Below are 17,061 nucleotides of genomic sequence, written 5' to 3'. Positions count from 1 at the left end.
TAACGCAGCTTTTTCTTTTTAAGTATTGCGTAGTAAAACTGCATATGTGTTGCTCTCCACATTCTGGAGGACTGAGGTAAGTGGAATTCGAGTATGATAGCTAAGGAGATGGAGAAAACACCTGTCTCCGGATTACATCTTCAAATTTAGGGCAACCATGGCATCCATGACAGGAGACGCGTCCATGTATATGGGTAAGAAAGTGTTATAATTTCAAGTTAAAGTGTACTGCTCGCTAACTAATGTTAGCTGGCTGGCTAGCTAGCTTATGTTACATGTATAATCTTACTATTCGTATCTCAGAGCCATTTGCTTGGCTTGCTAACATTGAACCTGGTTGGTTAGCTACCTGCAGATTCATGCAGGGTAGTAACGACATGAGTTGGGATTATGGTTCATTGTTTAGCTAGCTATGAGTCAGCTACACTGAACAAAAATATAATTGCAACATGCAACAATTTAGAATATTTTACAAAGTTACAGTTCATATAAGGAATTCAGTCAATTTAAATAAATAAATTAGACCCTAATCTATGGATTTAACATGACTGAGAATACAGATATACATCTGTTGGTCACAAATACCTAAAAAAAAAGTAGGGGCGTGGATCAGAAAACCAGTCCGTATCTGGTGTGACCACCATCTGCCTCATGCAACGCGACACATCTCCTTCCCATAGAGTTGATCAGGCCGTTGATTGTGGACTGTGGAATGTTGTCCCACTCCTCTTCAATGTCTGTGTGAAGTTGCTGGATATTGGCGGGAACTGGAACACGCCGTTGTACACACCGGTCCAGAGCATTCCAAACATGCTCAATGGGTGACATGTCTGGTGAGTATGCAGACCATGGAAGAACTAGGACATTTTCAGCTTCCAGGAATTGCGTACAGACACTTGCGACATGGGGCTGTGCATTATCATGCTGAAACATGAGGTGAAGGCGGTGGATGAATGGCACAAAAATGGTCCTCAGGATCTCGTCACAGTATATCTGTGCATTCAAATTTCCATTGATAAAAATGGAATTGTGTTCATTGTCCGCTTATGGCTGCCCATACCATCACCCCACTGCCAACATGCGGCACTCTGTTCACAATGTTGACATCAGAAAACCACTCACCCACACACCATCATACACGCTGTCTCCATCTGGCCGGTATAGTTGAAACAGAGATGAATCTGTGAAGAGCACACTTCTCCAGCGTGCCTGTGGGCATCGTAGGTGAGCATTTGCCCACTGAAGTCGGTTACGACGCCAAACTGCAGTCGGGTCAAGACCCTGGTGAGAACAACGAGCACGCAGATGAGCTTCCCTGAGACGGTTTCTGACAGTTTGTGCAGAAATTATTCGGTTGTGCAAACCCACAGTTCCTGACTGGGTGGCTGGCCTAAGACGATACCGCAGGTGAAGAAGCCAGATGTGGAGGTCCTGGGCTGGCGTGGTTACATGTGGTGTGCGGTTATGGAAGTACTGCCAAATTCTTTAAAACGATGTTGGAGGCGGTTATGGTAGAGAAATGAACTTCTCTGGCAACAGCGCTCATGGACATTGATGTAGTCAGCATGCCAATTGCACTCTCCCTCAAAACTTGAGACATCTGTTGCATTGTGTTGTGTGACAAAACTGCACATTTTAGAGTGGCCTTTTATTGTCCCCAGTGCAAGGTGCACCTGTGTAATGATCATGCTGTTTAATCAGCTTCTTGATATGCCACACCTGTCTTCGCAAAGGAGAAATGCTCACTAACCGATGTAAACAAAACAAATGAGAGAAATAAGCTTTTTGTTTGTGTGGAAATTGTTTGGGAAACATGGGACCAACACTTTACATGTTGAGTTTTTTGTTGTTGTTCAGTATATATACAATGAAAACTTGTCAAAAACACCTACTGTACATCATTTGAAATGTTGCGCAGGTTGTGCTTTGTGATGCCTTGAGGGTCCAATACAGGGGATACATTTACTCATTATTTAGTGATTCTGGTCTGAATATACAGTAGGGAAGCAGTAGTCAAGCTAACATTTTAGACTCTATAATAAGCTATAATGTAGCATTGTTCATGGTTTAACAACTATAATTTAAAAAATCACACATCATGTCTTTAAGATTTGCAACCGTCCCATTGCAGTATCATCCACATTACACTAAATGCAAATAGCAAAAATTCATATAATTCTTGCCCCATTTTAAATCGGTGGCTGTTCCTCAAGTTAGCTCGAATTTACTGGGACTAAGAATGTTTCAATGAACCACAGACTTATTCTGTATATCAAAGACAATAGAATGAAATTAGAAAAAGGTATTTTTATCTCACCAAAACTAGTTCAGCAGCTTTGACTGTTGACCATGCATATACTGTATAAACCCCATCTATCAAACTGTCTAATCTAGACCATCCATATACTGTATAAACCCCATCTATCAAACTGTCTAATCTAGACCATCCATATACTGTATAAACCCCATCTATCAAACTGTCTAATCTAGACCATCCATATACTGTATAAACCCCATCTATCAAACTGTCTAATCTAGACCATCCATATACTGTATAAACCCCATCTATCAAACTGTCTAATCTAGACCATCCATATACTGTATAAACCCCATCTATCAAACTGTCTAATCTAGACCATCCATATACTGTATAAACCCCATCTATCAAACTGTCTAATCTAGACCATCCATATACTGTATAAACCCCATCTATAAAACTGTCTAATCTAGACCATCCATATACTGTATAAACCCCATCTATAAAACTTTCTAATCTAGACCATCCATATAAACCCCATCTAAAAACTGTCTAATCTAGACCATCCATATACTGTATAAACCCCATCTATCAAACTGTCTAATCTAGACCATCCATATACTGTATAAACCCCATCTATCAAACTGTCTAATCTAGACCATCCATATACTGTATAAACCCCATCTATCAAACTGTCTAATCTAGACCATCCATATACTGTATAAACCCCATCTATCAAACTGTCTAATCTAGACCATCCATATACTGTATAAACCCCATCTATCAAACTGTCTAATCTAGACCATCCATATACTGTATAAACCCCATCTATCAAACTGTCTAATCTAGACCATCCATATACTGTATAAACCCCATCTATCAAACTGTCTAATCTAGACCATCCATATACTGTATAAACCCCATCTATCAAACTGTGTAATCTAGACCATCCATATACTGTATAAGCCCCATCTATCAAACTGTCTAATCTAGACCAACCACACAGTTAAAGCTACAGTCTGTGATTCGCAACAAAGTGGTGTCCCATACCATCACTTGTTTTGGTATACAGCTGAACATTGAACAGCTTCCCAAATCTCAGACTGTAGCTTTAACTAAAACACTATGCAGCTTGTCATGCAATGTCAGGCTAGAAGGAGAGCAGACTTCATAGACAAAATGTTTGATGTTATGAATGGGTATGGCAGATATACGTTCCAGACATTATGGGTGTATTATACATTATGTCCATTATTATACATTATGGGTGTGTTGGATAGTAGCGCTGGGAATAGCCAGTGACCTCACGATACGATATTATCACAGTACTTAGGTGCTGATATGATATGTATTACAATTTTCACGATTCTACATGTATTACGATTCTATACTGTGATTTTATTGTGATTCGATGTTCCAAACATTGCTCACTATATGTCTGTGGCAGAGAGACTAGAAATCATGAGAAAATAATGGAAATAACATTTCCTCCAAATATGTGCTTCCTATTTCAAATGAAAATGGAGAACAGTCTATGAAGGAAAATAAGAGGTTTAGTGCAGAGACAACCAACTAACACAAACATAATAGTTTGATATTGTTGATGCGATACAACATGATATATCGTGGAAAATAATATCCCGATGTGTAACTATCCATTTTTTTCCCTTCATTACTATTGGATAGGCGTTTTAACGGTCTTGCTGTTATAAATGCAGTTCCTTATTGACACCATTGAGGTGGGGTTTGTTAAGCTTATTGTAGCTTCTGGTCACTACTGTATGTATATACTTATCAAAAGGAATACAATGAAATATAATGATTAAAGATATGCTTTTTATTCAAATGTCCAGAAGCAGATGTAGCAGAAAAGGAACAACAAATAACAAATGTAGTGTGTATAAAATAGTGAAGGTGAAACACACTAAAACACTATTATCTCCCCATAATATTAGATTGTTCCATTAATCAAAGATATAATTCATCCTTTAAATCCCATGTGGCGCATGTGGTCTGTGACCCACGCTGACAGGACTGTTTAATATCCCTATCTGATGGGCGCTTAATAAAGAATCATGAACACGTACCACGCTGCACCTTGGTCCACTTCTTCCGACGAGCGTTACATCATGAGAATTTAAACTGAATGAATTTGAATGTTTAGATGTCTTTTTGTACTGCTTCAAGTCAGGGATCACCTCAAAAATTGTTCCAAAATATTATAAACTTTCAAAATCATTCAGTTTAAATTCTCATGATGTAACGCTCGTCGGAAGAAGTGGACCAAGGTGCAGCGTGGTATGTTTTCATGATTCTTTATTAATTCCGAACACCAAACAAAACAACAAAACGTCACGTTCCGTAGGCTACACAGAGCTAACAAAAAACAGCATCCCACAACCTAAGGTGACAAAACAGGCTGCCTAAGTATGATTCCCAATCAGAGACAACGATAGACAGCTGTCCCTGATTGAGAACCATACCCGGCCAAAATATAGAAACCCAAAACATAGAAATGTTGAATGGAGAATCTCCATTGAAAGTAACTAGTCCAGCACTAGGCTTAATCTGTATCTGGGATACCATCCCAAAGAGCAAGACATACTTTTTTTTCAATGAAGAGGAGGTTCTGTTTCCCGTACTGTTTCCAGAGTACGGTTTCCAGCCCCTTCCATGTCCACCAATCCCCAGTGGGCTCCGATGGAGGTGATTCCAGCACCGTTGAAGCGACCGCTGAGGATCCTCAGCTCATTGCCCATGTTGGCTGGGTAGAAGTTGAAGGAGATTTGGTTGGGCAGGCCGGCTGACAGAGTGCGCCCCATGTTGGTGCTTAACACCAGGTAGCAGATGTAGTCTGCTGGGTTGTACTTCCCAGACACCTCAACGATGGCCTCATCATTAAACAGCTCCATCTCCTGCTTTTCACCCACTTCATGACCGAACACAGGAGACCAGGTGTTGCCGTATCTCAGCTGGAACCTAAAACAGAGGAAGCTTTTCACGTTGGTTGTGTTTTGATAAGGTACATTGAGACTGGGAGAGCAGGTCGCGTCAGATAATATCACGGAATTACATGTTCCATTGTACTCTGGGTTAGATACGATAACACTATTGTTTGGTCATGTACTGAATATGTAATAAATACAGAAAGAAAGAAAGAAAGAAAGAAAGAAAGAAAGAAAGAAAGAAAGAAAGAAAGAAAGAAAGAAAGAGTGTCTGTTGGGTAGTGTAGTTTGTCGTGGAAATTTCCTCTATTTACCAAATCATGGGAGCAAACCACATACACACGTCAGAGTTAGTTATAAAAGTCCATCTTTAATTATATGAGCTCTATCACAATCCTGTGACTCTCAGATAAATTCGGTGTCTCTCAGTGAATTCTCTGAGAGCCCCCTTACAATGCAACTGAGTTCATTTTAATAGCAAAGACACACATAGTCAGAAAGCATAGACATAACTCATCGTTCAGCTTTGTCTCCTTTCCCAAACCCCAGAACCATAAACCAAATCCTCCATATCAACAGGCATATATCAAATTGTCATTTAGATACAACCAACTCAAAATACAACCTCCTGGACAAACTCAGGGAGAGGAGAATGAGGCTATAGGTTAAGATAAAAACAACATTAGAGGGAGCATAGAATGATTCCAGACACTGCCACCCTCCTTTCCCCACTAGAAAAGGTAGGAAGTAAAATATATGTTTACACATGATGACACTTTGACCTCTCCCCTTTCTGCTGCCCATGCAACTTAGTTTTGACATAGAACAGATAACTGCAACCTCGCCACAGTATTATACAAAAATACCATTCTGATGAGAATTAACTTACACACATTTGATGAATATTAAACATCTTACATATGTTACCAACAAATTCTGAATCTTCCACGACAAGTTGGACTGAGTCAGTGGTGTATGTTGGGTAGTGTAGTTGGACTGAGTCAGTGGTGTCTGTTGGATAGTGTAGTTGGACTGAGTCAGTGGTGTATGTTGGGTAGTGTAGTTGGACTGAGTCAGTGGTGTCTGTTGGGTAGTGTAGTTGGACTGAGTCAGTGGTGTCTGTTGGGTAGTGTAGTTGGACTGAGTCAGTGGTGTCTGTTGGGTAGTGTAGTTGGACTGAGTCAGTGGAGTCTGTTGGGTAGTGTAGTTGGACTGAGTCAGTGGTGTCTGTTGGGTAGTTTTGTTGGATTAAGTCGTGGTGTCTGTTGGGTAGTGTAGTTGGACTGAGTCTGTGGTGTCTGTTCATGGGTCAGGGTCTGCTCACCCACTGATGTAGGCATTGTTGTTGTAGTAGTAGTAGTAGTTGTTGTTGGTCTCCCACACTCTGACTCCCGTGATGCGTCCCTCACCGTAGGAAGCAAATGGGGTGCCACCTCCCTGACCCACAGCAGAGGAATACGAGTACGGGTCTTTGATGGCTAAAATAACATGGCCAATATGTTTACTATATTTACTATATTAATAATACATCTTTATATATACATCATTTTGATTTTACCAACACATTTCTGAAAGATCTTTACATTATGAATAAAGTGCAGATGAATTAACTGAAGTACATTCTGCAATGATTTAATACATTAGTTTATGTCTCAAAGAAGAACTCCTAAGTCTAACTGAAAAGACAAGTTGGTGAAAGCAGAAAAGCTATTATTTTATCATTATAATTCAGAATTGTACTTAACTCACGCAAAGCCAAGCAGCCAGCCAAGAACATTGTGACAACCAGGATTAAGAACATTCTGCAAAAGTGAGGCATCAACACTTAAGACCTTAAATTTCAGTCAATTTCACTCTCATTCCGTTTCACTTTAAATGGTAAAACTTGAAATAATGTAGTTAATAATGTTTTTCATAGAAGTTTTCCAAAACAAATAAGTCATTTTACCTGTCAGGTCAGTGTTTCCTAGGAGGGAAAAGAAAATAACCTTTTGAATTGTGATGTAACAAACAACAAACCATTCTTGAATGTGAAATGTTATAAAACAGCTCTAAAAAGTTTAACCTACTCTTGTTTACTACAATCACTGTTGTAGTGCTAAGCTACTGTCACATTAAAATAATGTCAGATCATTGAATTTAAATTTAGTGGCAAAAGGGCCAAAATGTTTGTGCCCAAGAACCAAGAGATAATGAGTATTAACTTCATAGCATTTCCCACACCAGTATTTTGCATTAAATACAAGTGCACATTTTCAATTTAGTTAGTTGTGTAGTTACCCACAGTGCTATCTTGAGATGTGTGTGAAAACCTCTGAATGCTTCTTGTCTCTCTGTCTCTGCCAGGTCCTTCTAGTCTACTGCTTCCTCTAAGAACTGCATTTATACCTGCTGAACATTCCATCAGTTCTAGATGGAAGGAGCATGACAAAGAACACCTTTAGTCAGTCACTATTGAGAAGTCAGACATTGTTTACTAATTGGTCGAGGCTACTTTGGGAGGGAGTATCAAGGAAATACTATAAGGAAATAATAATTGTGTTCTTTTGAATTGTAACAAATGAATGACCTGAAATATGGATAAAAAAATATACAATCTAACAACCGAACAATAAAAAGAATATACAAAAATTGTATGAATGTGTATGAAAATCGCTCAAAATCAGTCTCCCAATCTTCAGTTGTTTTATTACACCAAGAGGAACTCCTTCCCTTCAAACATTAACATGCTGAAAAATACATGTGGATCTGATCATTAACAGGATGGTTAGTTCATTGGTTTGCTCAAATACCTACAGTATTTTATTGTAGAATATTTGTTTCAGTACATGTGTTTATATGTAATTCTAGAGGGGCAGATTAGACATTTTTTTCGTCTCCATTATCGTCCAATGTTTTCGTTAGTCTGTTACAATATTCACATCTTCATTAAATCACTGGCAACCTGTTCATGTTACTACAGGATAACAATCTGATTTATTTTTCTGCAGATTAACCAGATAAATATCAGTAGGAGCTACAAAGTGATAAAATAACAGTTTGTATACAGATGACAAGGTGAAATACCCCGAGGCACTTGTTACTACCTATCCATAATATTTGATAGTTCAATTAACACATTAATACAAATATGTAATGAGGACCTTTTTGATCAAAAAAATAAAAAATAAGCTAAAAGGTCAAATTTAAATCAGATTTGCTATATTCACAACCTTTGTGTATGTAAGTTGAGTTATCTATTTTCTTTTCGCTGGGGAAGAATGTGAGTTTATCTCAGTAACTACCCATTGAGCACACACTGGTTGAATCAACATTGTTTACATGTCATGAAGTAAGTTTGTTAATAATGTTTTTCATAGTAGTTTATAAAAACAAGAGAGGCATTTTACCTGTCAGGTCAACCACCCCTAGGGAGGAAAATAACATACACGTTTTACCTGTCAGGTCAACCACCCCTAGGGAGGAAATAACATACACGTTTTACCTGTCAGGTCAACCACCCCTAGGGGGAAATAACATACACGTTTTACCTGTCAGGTCAACCACCCCTAGGGAGGAAATAACATACACGTTTTACCTGTCAGGTCAACCACCCCTAGGGGGGAAATAACATACACGTTTTACCTGTCAGGTCAACCACCCCTAGGGGAAAATAACATACACGTTTTACCTGTCAGGTCAACCACCCCTAGGGGGAAATAACATACACGTTTTACCTGTCAGGTCAACCACCCCTAGAGGGGAAATAACATACACGTTTTACCTGTCAGGTCAACCACCCCTAGGGGGAAATAACATACACGTTTTACCTGTCAGGTCAACCACCCCTAGGGGGAAATAACATACACGTTTTACCTGTCAGGTCAACCACCCCTAGGGGGAAATAACATACACGTTTTACCTGTCAGGTCAACCACAGGGGGAAATAACATACACGTTTTACCTGTCAGGTCAACCACCCCTAGGGGGAAATAACATACACGTTTTACCTGTCAGGTCAACCACCCCTAGGGGGAAATAACATACACGTTTACCTGTCACGTTTTACCTGTCAGGTCACCACCCCTAGGGGAAATAACATACACGGTCAGGTCAACCACCCCTAGGGGGAAATAACATACACGTTTTACCTGTCAGGTCAACCACCCCTAGGGGGAAATAACATACACGTTTTACCTGTCAGGTCAACCACCCCTAGGGGGAAATAACATACACGTTTTACCTGTCAGGTCAACCACCCCTTTTTTACCTGTCAGGTCAACCACCCCTAGGGGGAAATAAATGTCAGGTCAACCACCCCTAGGGAGGAAATAACATACACGTTTTACCTGTCAGGTCAACCACCCTGTCAGGTCAACCACCCCTAGGGAGGAAATAACATACACGTTTTACCTGTCAGGTCAACCACCCCTAGGGAGGAAATAACATACACGTTTTACCTGTCAGGGTGGGGGGAAATAACATACACGTTTTACCTGTCAGGTCAACCACCCCTAGGGGGAAATAACATACACGTTTTACCTGTCAGGTCAACCACCCCTAGGGGGAAATAACATACACGTTTTACCTGTCAGGTCAACCACCCCTAGGAATAACATACACGTTTTACCTGTCAGTTTTTACCTGTCAGGTCAACCACCCCTAGGGGGAAATAACATACACGTTTTACCTGTCAGGTCAACCACCCCTAGGGGGAAATAACATACACGTTTTACCTGTCAGGTCAACCACCCCTAGGGGGAAATAACATACACGTTTTACCTGTCAGGTCAACCACCCCTACCCCCTGTCAGGGAAATAACATACACGGTCAAACCACCCCTAACATACACGTTTTACCTGTCAGGTCAACCACCCCTAGGGGGAAATAACATACACGGTCAAACCACCCCTAACATACACGTTTTACCTGTCAGGTCAACCACCCCTAGGGAAATAACATACACGTTTTACCTGTCAGGTCAACCACCCCTAGGGGGAAATAACATACACGTTTTACCTGTCAGGTCAACCACCCCTAGGGAGGAAATAACATAACATACACGTTTTTTACCTGTCAGGTCAACCACCCCTAGGGGGAGGAAAACCCCTAACATACACGTTTTACCTGTCAGGTCAACCACCCCTAGGGAGGAAATAACATACACGTTTTACCTGTCAGGTCAACCACCCCTAGGGGGAGGAAACCACCCCTAACATACACGTTTTACCTGTCAGGTCAACCACCCCTAGGGGGAAATAACATACACGGAAACCACCCCTAAAATAACATACACGTTTTACCTGTCAGGTCAACCCCTAGGGGGAAATAACATACACGTTTTACCTGTCAGGTCAACCACCCCTAGGGGGAAATAACATACACGTTTTACCTGTCAAAACCCCTAACATACACGTTTTACCTGTCAGGTCAACCACCCCTAGGGGGAAATAACATACACGTTTTACCTGTCAAACCACCCCTAAAATAACATACACGTTTTACCTGTCAGGTCAACCACCCCTAGGGGGAAATAACATACACGTTTTACCTGTCAGGTCAACCACCCCTGGGGGAAATAACATACACGGTCAGGTCAACCACCCCTAGGGGGAAATAACATACACGGTCAGGTCAACCACCACCCTGTCAGGTAGGGGGAAATAACATACACGTTTTACCTGTCAGGTCAACCACCCCTAGGGGGAAATAACATACACGTTTTACCTGTCAGGTCAACCACCCCTAGGGGGAAATAACATACACGTTTTACCTGTCAGGTCAACCACCCCTAGGGGGAAATAACATACACGTTTTACCTTTTAACCTGTCAGGTCAACCACCCCTAGGGGGAAATAACAGTTTTACCTGTCAGGTCAACCACCCCTAGGGGGAAATAACATACACGTTTTACCTGTCAGGTCAACCACCCCTAGGTCAGGTCAACCACCCCTAGGGGGAAATAACATACACGTTTTACCTGTCAGGTCAACCACCCCTAGGGGGAAATAACATACACGTTTTACCTGTCAGGTCAACCACCCCTAGGGGGGAAATAACATACACGTTTTACCTGTCAGGTCAACCACCCCTAGGGAGGAAATAACATACACGTTTTACCTGTCAGGTCAACCACCCCTAGGGGGAAATAACATACACGTTTTACCTGTCAGGTCAACCACCCCTAGGGGGGAAAATAACATACACGTTTTACCTGTCAGGTCAACCACCCCTAGGGGGAAATAACATACACGTTTTGTCACCTGTCAGGTCAACCACCCCTAGGGAGGAAATAACATACACGTTTTACCTGTCAGGTCAACCACCCCTAGGAGGAAATAACATACACGTTTTACCTGTCAGGTCAACCACCCCTAGGGAGGAAATAACATACACGTTTTACCTGTCAGGTCAACCACCCCTAGGGGAAATAACATACACGTTTTACCTGTCAGGTCAACCACCCCTAGGGGGAAATAACATACACGTACCTGTCAGGTCAACCACCCCTAGGGGGAATAACATACACGTTTTACCTGTCAGGTCAACCACCCCTAGGGGGAAATAACATACACGTTTTACCTGTCAGGTCAACCACCCCTAGGGGGAAATAACATACACGTTTTACCTGTCAGGTCAACCACCCCTAGGGGGAAATAACATACACGTTTTACCTGTCAGGTCAACCACCCCTAGGGGGGGAAATAACATACACGTTTTACCTGTCAGGTCAACCACCCCTAGGGGGGAAATAACATACACGTTTTACCTGTCAGGTCAACCACCCCTAGGGGGGAAAATAACAGACACTTGTTTTAATTGTGAAATGTGACATAATAAACAACAAACCATTCTTGAATGTGAAATGTTATAAAACAGCTCTAAAAATTTGAACCCAGTCTTGTTAACTATAATCACCTTTGCAGTGCTCAGCTACTGTCACATTAAAAATAATGTCAGATCATTGAATTTAAATTTAGCGGCAAAAGGGCCAAAATGTTTGTGCCCAAGTACCAAGAGATAATGAGTATTAACTTCATAACATTTCCCACACCAGTATTATGCATTAAATACAAGTGAAAGTTTACAACAGTTAAACAGATTTTACTGAGTTACAGTTCATATAAGGAAATCAATCAATTGAAATAAATAAAAGAGGCCCTAACCTATGGATTTCACATGACTACATGAATACAGATACACGTCTGTTGGTCACAGATACCTTTAAGTAGCCGTGTGGATCATAAAACCAGTCAGTGTCAGAGTTGATCAGGCTGATCAGACTGTGGAATGTTGTCCCACTCCTTTTGAATGGCTGTGCAGAGTTCCTGGATACTGGATATCTACAAAATAGCTTCCAATACTCTACTCAGCAAACTGGATGCAGTTTATCACAGTGCCATCCGTTTTGTTACTAAAGCACCTTATACCACCCACCACTGCGACCTGTATGCTCTAGTCGGCTGGCCCTCGCTACATATTCGTCGCCAGACCCACTGGCTCCAGGTCATCTACAAGTCCATGCTAGGTAAAGTTCCACCTTATCTCAGTTCACTGGTCACGATGGCAACACCCACCCGTAGCACGCGCTCCAGCAGGTGTATCTCACTGATCATCCCTAAAGCCAACACCTAATTTGGCCGCCTTTCGTTACAGTTCTCTGCTGCCTGTGACTGGAACGAATTGCAAAAATCGCTGAAGTTGGAGACTTTTATCTCCCTCACCAACTTCAAACATCTGCTATCTGAGCAGCTAACCGATCGCTGCAGCTGTACATAGTCTATAGCCCACCCAATTTGACCTACCTCTTCCCCATACTGTTTATATTTATTTACTTTTCTGCTCTTTTGCACACCAATATCTCTACCTGTACATGACCATCTGATCATTTATCACTCTAGTGTTAATCTGCAAAATTGTAAGTATTCGCCTACCTCCGCCTACCTCCACAATGTATATAGACTCTCTTTTTTTTCTACTGTGTCATTGACTTGTTAATTGTTTACTCCATGTTTAACTCTGTGTTGTCTGTTCACACTGCTATGCTTTATCTTGGCCAGGTCGCAGTTGCAAATGAGAACTTGTTCTCAACTAGCCTACCTGGTTAAATAAAGGTGAAAAATATAAATATATATTTTTTTGTTGGGAACTGGAACACGCTGTCGTACACATTGATCCGGAGCATTCCAAACATGCTCAGTGGGTGACATGTCTGGTGAGTATGTAGGCCATGGAAGAACTGGGACTTTTCTGCTTCCAGGAATTGTGTACAGGCAAACCAAATGTCTAGAGTGGAGGCCCTGTTCTAGTGGTGAGTTGTATCTCCAGTGGTGTTTTTCATATTGCATTTGTTTTAAACATCAAATGGTTAAGAAAGAGGAGGAGGACCATGTCTTGTAAGTCAGTGGTACAGAAAGGGTTAAGAAACACTGTACTGTCCTGCCAGTGTTACGTGTCAGCACCAGTGCCTGTGTGTAAGGACGATGTGTAGGGTCAGGGTGTATGTGTGGGGATAGTGTGTGTGTGTATGGAGTTGGCAGCGCTCATAGTGATGTGGGCTGGTGTAGACAAAATGCCAATGCCAAATTCTTGTCCCAGGCTACCCCTGTTGTTTTCTAATTTGTCAGGCTACTTTAGTAGGGAGTGGAAGGAAATACAAATACAATGCCTTCAGAAAGTAGTCACACCCCTTGACTTTTCCCCCATTTTGGTGTTACAGACAGAAATTAAAATGGATTACATTGAGATTTTTGTCACTGGATAACACACAATACCCCATAATGTCAAAGTGGAATTATGTTTTTTGAAATGTTTACAAATGAATTAAATCTGAAAATCTGAAATGTATTGAGTTAATATGTTGTTATGACAAGCCTAAATAAGTTCAGAAGTAAAGATTTGCTTAACAAGTCATATAGTAAGTTGCATGGACCGTGTTAATAGTGTTTAACATGATTTCTGAATGACTACCTCATCTCTGTACCCCACACATACAATTATCTGTAATGTCCCTGAGTCAAGCAGTGAATTGCAAGCACAGATTCAACCACAAAGACTAGGGAGGTTTTCCAATGCCTCGCAAAGGGCACCTATTGGTAGATGGGTAGATGGTTAAAAAACATAAATCAATGGACCTGTACATTTGTTTTTCAACAGGACAATGACCCACCACACCTCCAGGCTTCGTAAGGAACATTTTACCAAGAAGGAGAGTGATGGACTGCTGCATCAGAAGACCTGGCCTCCTCAAACAAATTGAGATGGTTTGGGATGAGTCAGAATGCAGAGTGAAGGAAAAGCAGCCAACAAGTGCTCAGCATATATGGGAACTCCTTCAAGACTGTTGGAAAAGGATTCCAGGCGAAGCTGGTTGAGAGAATGCCAAGAAGGTGCAAAGCTGTCATCAAGGCAAAGGGTGGCTATTTGAAGAATCTCAAATATAAAATATATTTGGAAAATATATTTGTTTAACACCTTTTTGGTTACTACATGATTCCATATGTGTTATTTCATAGTTTTGATGTTTTCACTATTATTATAGAAACACATTATTATAGAAAATAGTAAATAGAAAGAAAAACCATTGAATGAGTTGGTGTTCTAAAACTTTAGACTGGTAGTGTATGTGTGCCCTTTGTTCCCCATTGTCCTTGTTGGTTATTGTTACCATGTCCGTTGGTCTTGTGAGCACCTGTGCTGTTGTATCGGCTTCCATGCTACGTGTTGTTGTGTACTTGTTTTATGGGTCTTCCCATGTATTATTTGGAGGTTTACACCTCGCTCTTTTGGGTGGATAAAATAAATCCCCCTATTACGTATTCCTGCGCTTGTCTCCTATCCTTATACAGTGTGGCAGAATAACCAACCTACTAAATGGATACTAGCTGTCAACCATCATAGAGACAGTCCAGCATCAAGGACTGTCTCTCCAGACTCAGCAGCGCCATGGACAGGGTGCTGGCAACCATCCTACGTTTGGAGGGGAATGTGTAGTCCCTCCAGTCTCCAGCAGCGGTTCCAGCACAAGCCACCACACCACTACCTGCCTCCGTCCCATCTGAGCCAGTCTGCGGAATACCCCTGTCCCTTCTGGAGTGCTTTGACGGCGCTCCAGCAAGATGCAAGGGATTCCTTCTGCAATGCGACCTGTACCTCGCTCGCTACAACGAGGCTTTCTCTGGGAGAGACAGGGTTGCCACCGTCATCTCGGCACTGACCGAACGGGCCCTGGACTGGGGTGCCGCGGTCTGTGAAACGGGCACGACCTGAGGTCGAGTCCTATGAGTGCTTCATCCTCCTCTTCCACTCTGTGATTGGTCATCCTGTGCAGGGCCGAGAGGTGGGTGAGCGCCTACTCCGACTACTCCAGGGATCTAGGACCGCCTCGAAGTTCGCTCTGGAGTTCCGGAATATCACAGCCTCCACCAGATGGAACAAGTCGGCTCTGGACACGGTGTTCAGCAGCGGACTGCGGGAGGAGATACAGGTGGAGTTACTGTGATGACAACCTGTCACTCGACCAGCTCATCAGCATGGCAATTCATATGGACAACCTCCTGCGGTCCCGACAAAGACCTGCACAGAATCCGGAGCCCATGGCTACACCTGCTCTGTGGCTGGATCCGATGGAGGTGGGCTCTGCACGTTTGCCTAAGGCAGAGCGTAGGAGCAGGAGGAATCTAGGCCTCTGCTCCTATTGTGGAGTAAGGGGTCATTTCTCCCCAACCTTTCCTCTATCCACTAATAGGCGAGGAGGTGACAAGCTAGGGAATTTTCCTGCTCCAACCCAGGTAGGATGCAAGTTCTCCCCTCCTTTTCTGTAAGCTCAACCAGTGTGTTTTCCCAATAAATTCCCTGAATACCCTAGCCACACACTCCCGTTAGCTCTGATTGTTAGCTCTGATTTCGGGAGCTGCCGGGAATCTTTTAGATTAGTCACTCCTTCTGGTTCGAGCCCTGGATATTCGTCCAATAGGGACAGGGCTTGTACACCACATCACTGTTACCGTTTCTCTGCTGACCCATGACACTTATTTAGAACAGTTCACCTTTGTGATTATAGACACCCCCACGCACTCCGTTGTGTTAGGTCTCCCCTGGTTGAGCTGGCATAACCCTGTTACTACCTGGTCCGAGGGGAGACTGCTGGGTTGGTTGCAGGAGTGTCAGTGGAGGTGTCTCGTGGTGTCTGTCAACACCACTACGGTGGAAAGTCTGGACCACACACCTCAAGTGGAGTTACCGGAGGAATACCAGGATCTGCATCGGGTTTTCTCTAAGACCCAGGCTACACGCCTGCCTCCTCATAGCCCCTGGGGACTGTGCCATTGATCTGGTATCTGACGCTGCCCTCCCGAGAGGACACGTCTATCCCCTCCCTTATGCGGAGACCGAGGCCATGGAGACCTACGTACAGGAGAGCCTCCAGCAGGGTTTTATCCGCCCCTCTATGTCACCAGCCTGCTCGAGCTTCTTTTTTTGTTAAAAAAAGTGTGCCCCTGCTTTGATTATCGAGCTCTGAAAAAAAGCCACTGTTAAGTTCAGCTATCCTTAACCCCTCATCCCAACCATCATCAAACAAATGTACGGGTTGCAGTACTTCATAAAACTCGACTTGAGGAGAGCCTACAATCTGGTGCGCATTCGTGCAGCCGTCAAATGGAAAAGCGCCCTTTTCCCACTGACCACAGGCTTTTACGAGTATCTCGTAATACCTTTAGGTCTATCTGAAGCTCCTTCAGTCTTCCAGGCCTTTATTAACGAAGGGTTTTGGGACAGGCTGGGACGGGCGTAGTGGTTTATAGAGACAACATTTTGGACCTTGCCCAGCATGGCTTGTTAGTCAGCTCTGTGCTGGGTAGACTGTTGGACTGTGATCT

At 42.4% G+C, this 17,061-nt stretch overlaps 1 protein-coding gene and 1 long non-coding RNA gene across 2 annotated transcripts in view; one reads left to right on the top strand and one right to left on the bottom strand.

Moving 5' to 3' along the window:
- Nucleotides 1-3,512: 3,512 nt before the first annotated feature.
- Nucleotides 3,513-17,061, top strand: part of LOC127926675 (uncharacterized) — a 55,178-nt gene continuing 41,629 nt past the window's right edge. The window contains exon 1 of the long non-coding RNA XR_008124803.1: nt 3,513-4,171. This is a non-coding gene — a long non-coding RNA (uncharacterized LOC127926675). The remainder of the gene's footprint in view (nt 4,172-17,061) is intronic.
- On the bottom strand, nt 4,074-7,585 carry LOC127926672 (zymogen granule membrane protein 16-like). The gene is given in 6 exon segments (XM_052512164.1): nt 4,074-4,900; nt 4,903-5,236; nt 6,527-6,680; nt 6,952-7,004; nt 7,151-7,168; nt 7,487-7,585. Coding segments are annotated over 4 exon segments (807 nt in total). The 5' UTR covers nt 7,004; nt 7,151-7,168; nt 7,487-7,585; the 3' UTR covers nt 4,074-4,633.

Source organism: Oncorhynchus keta, unplaced genomic scaffold (assembly GCF_023373465.1).
Source record: "Oncorhynchus keta strain PuntledgeMale-10-30-2019 unplaced genomic scaffold, Oket_V2 Un_contig_8045_pilon_pilon, whole genome shotgun sequence".
Lineage (NCBI taxonomy): Eukaryota > Metazoa > Chordata > Actinopteri > Salmoniformes > Salmonidae > Oncorhynchus > Oncorhynchus keta.
The sequence above is the reverse complement of the archived record's forward strand: the minus strand, read 5'-3'. Positions and strand labels throughout refer to the sequence as shown.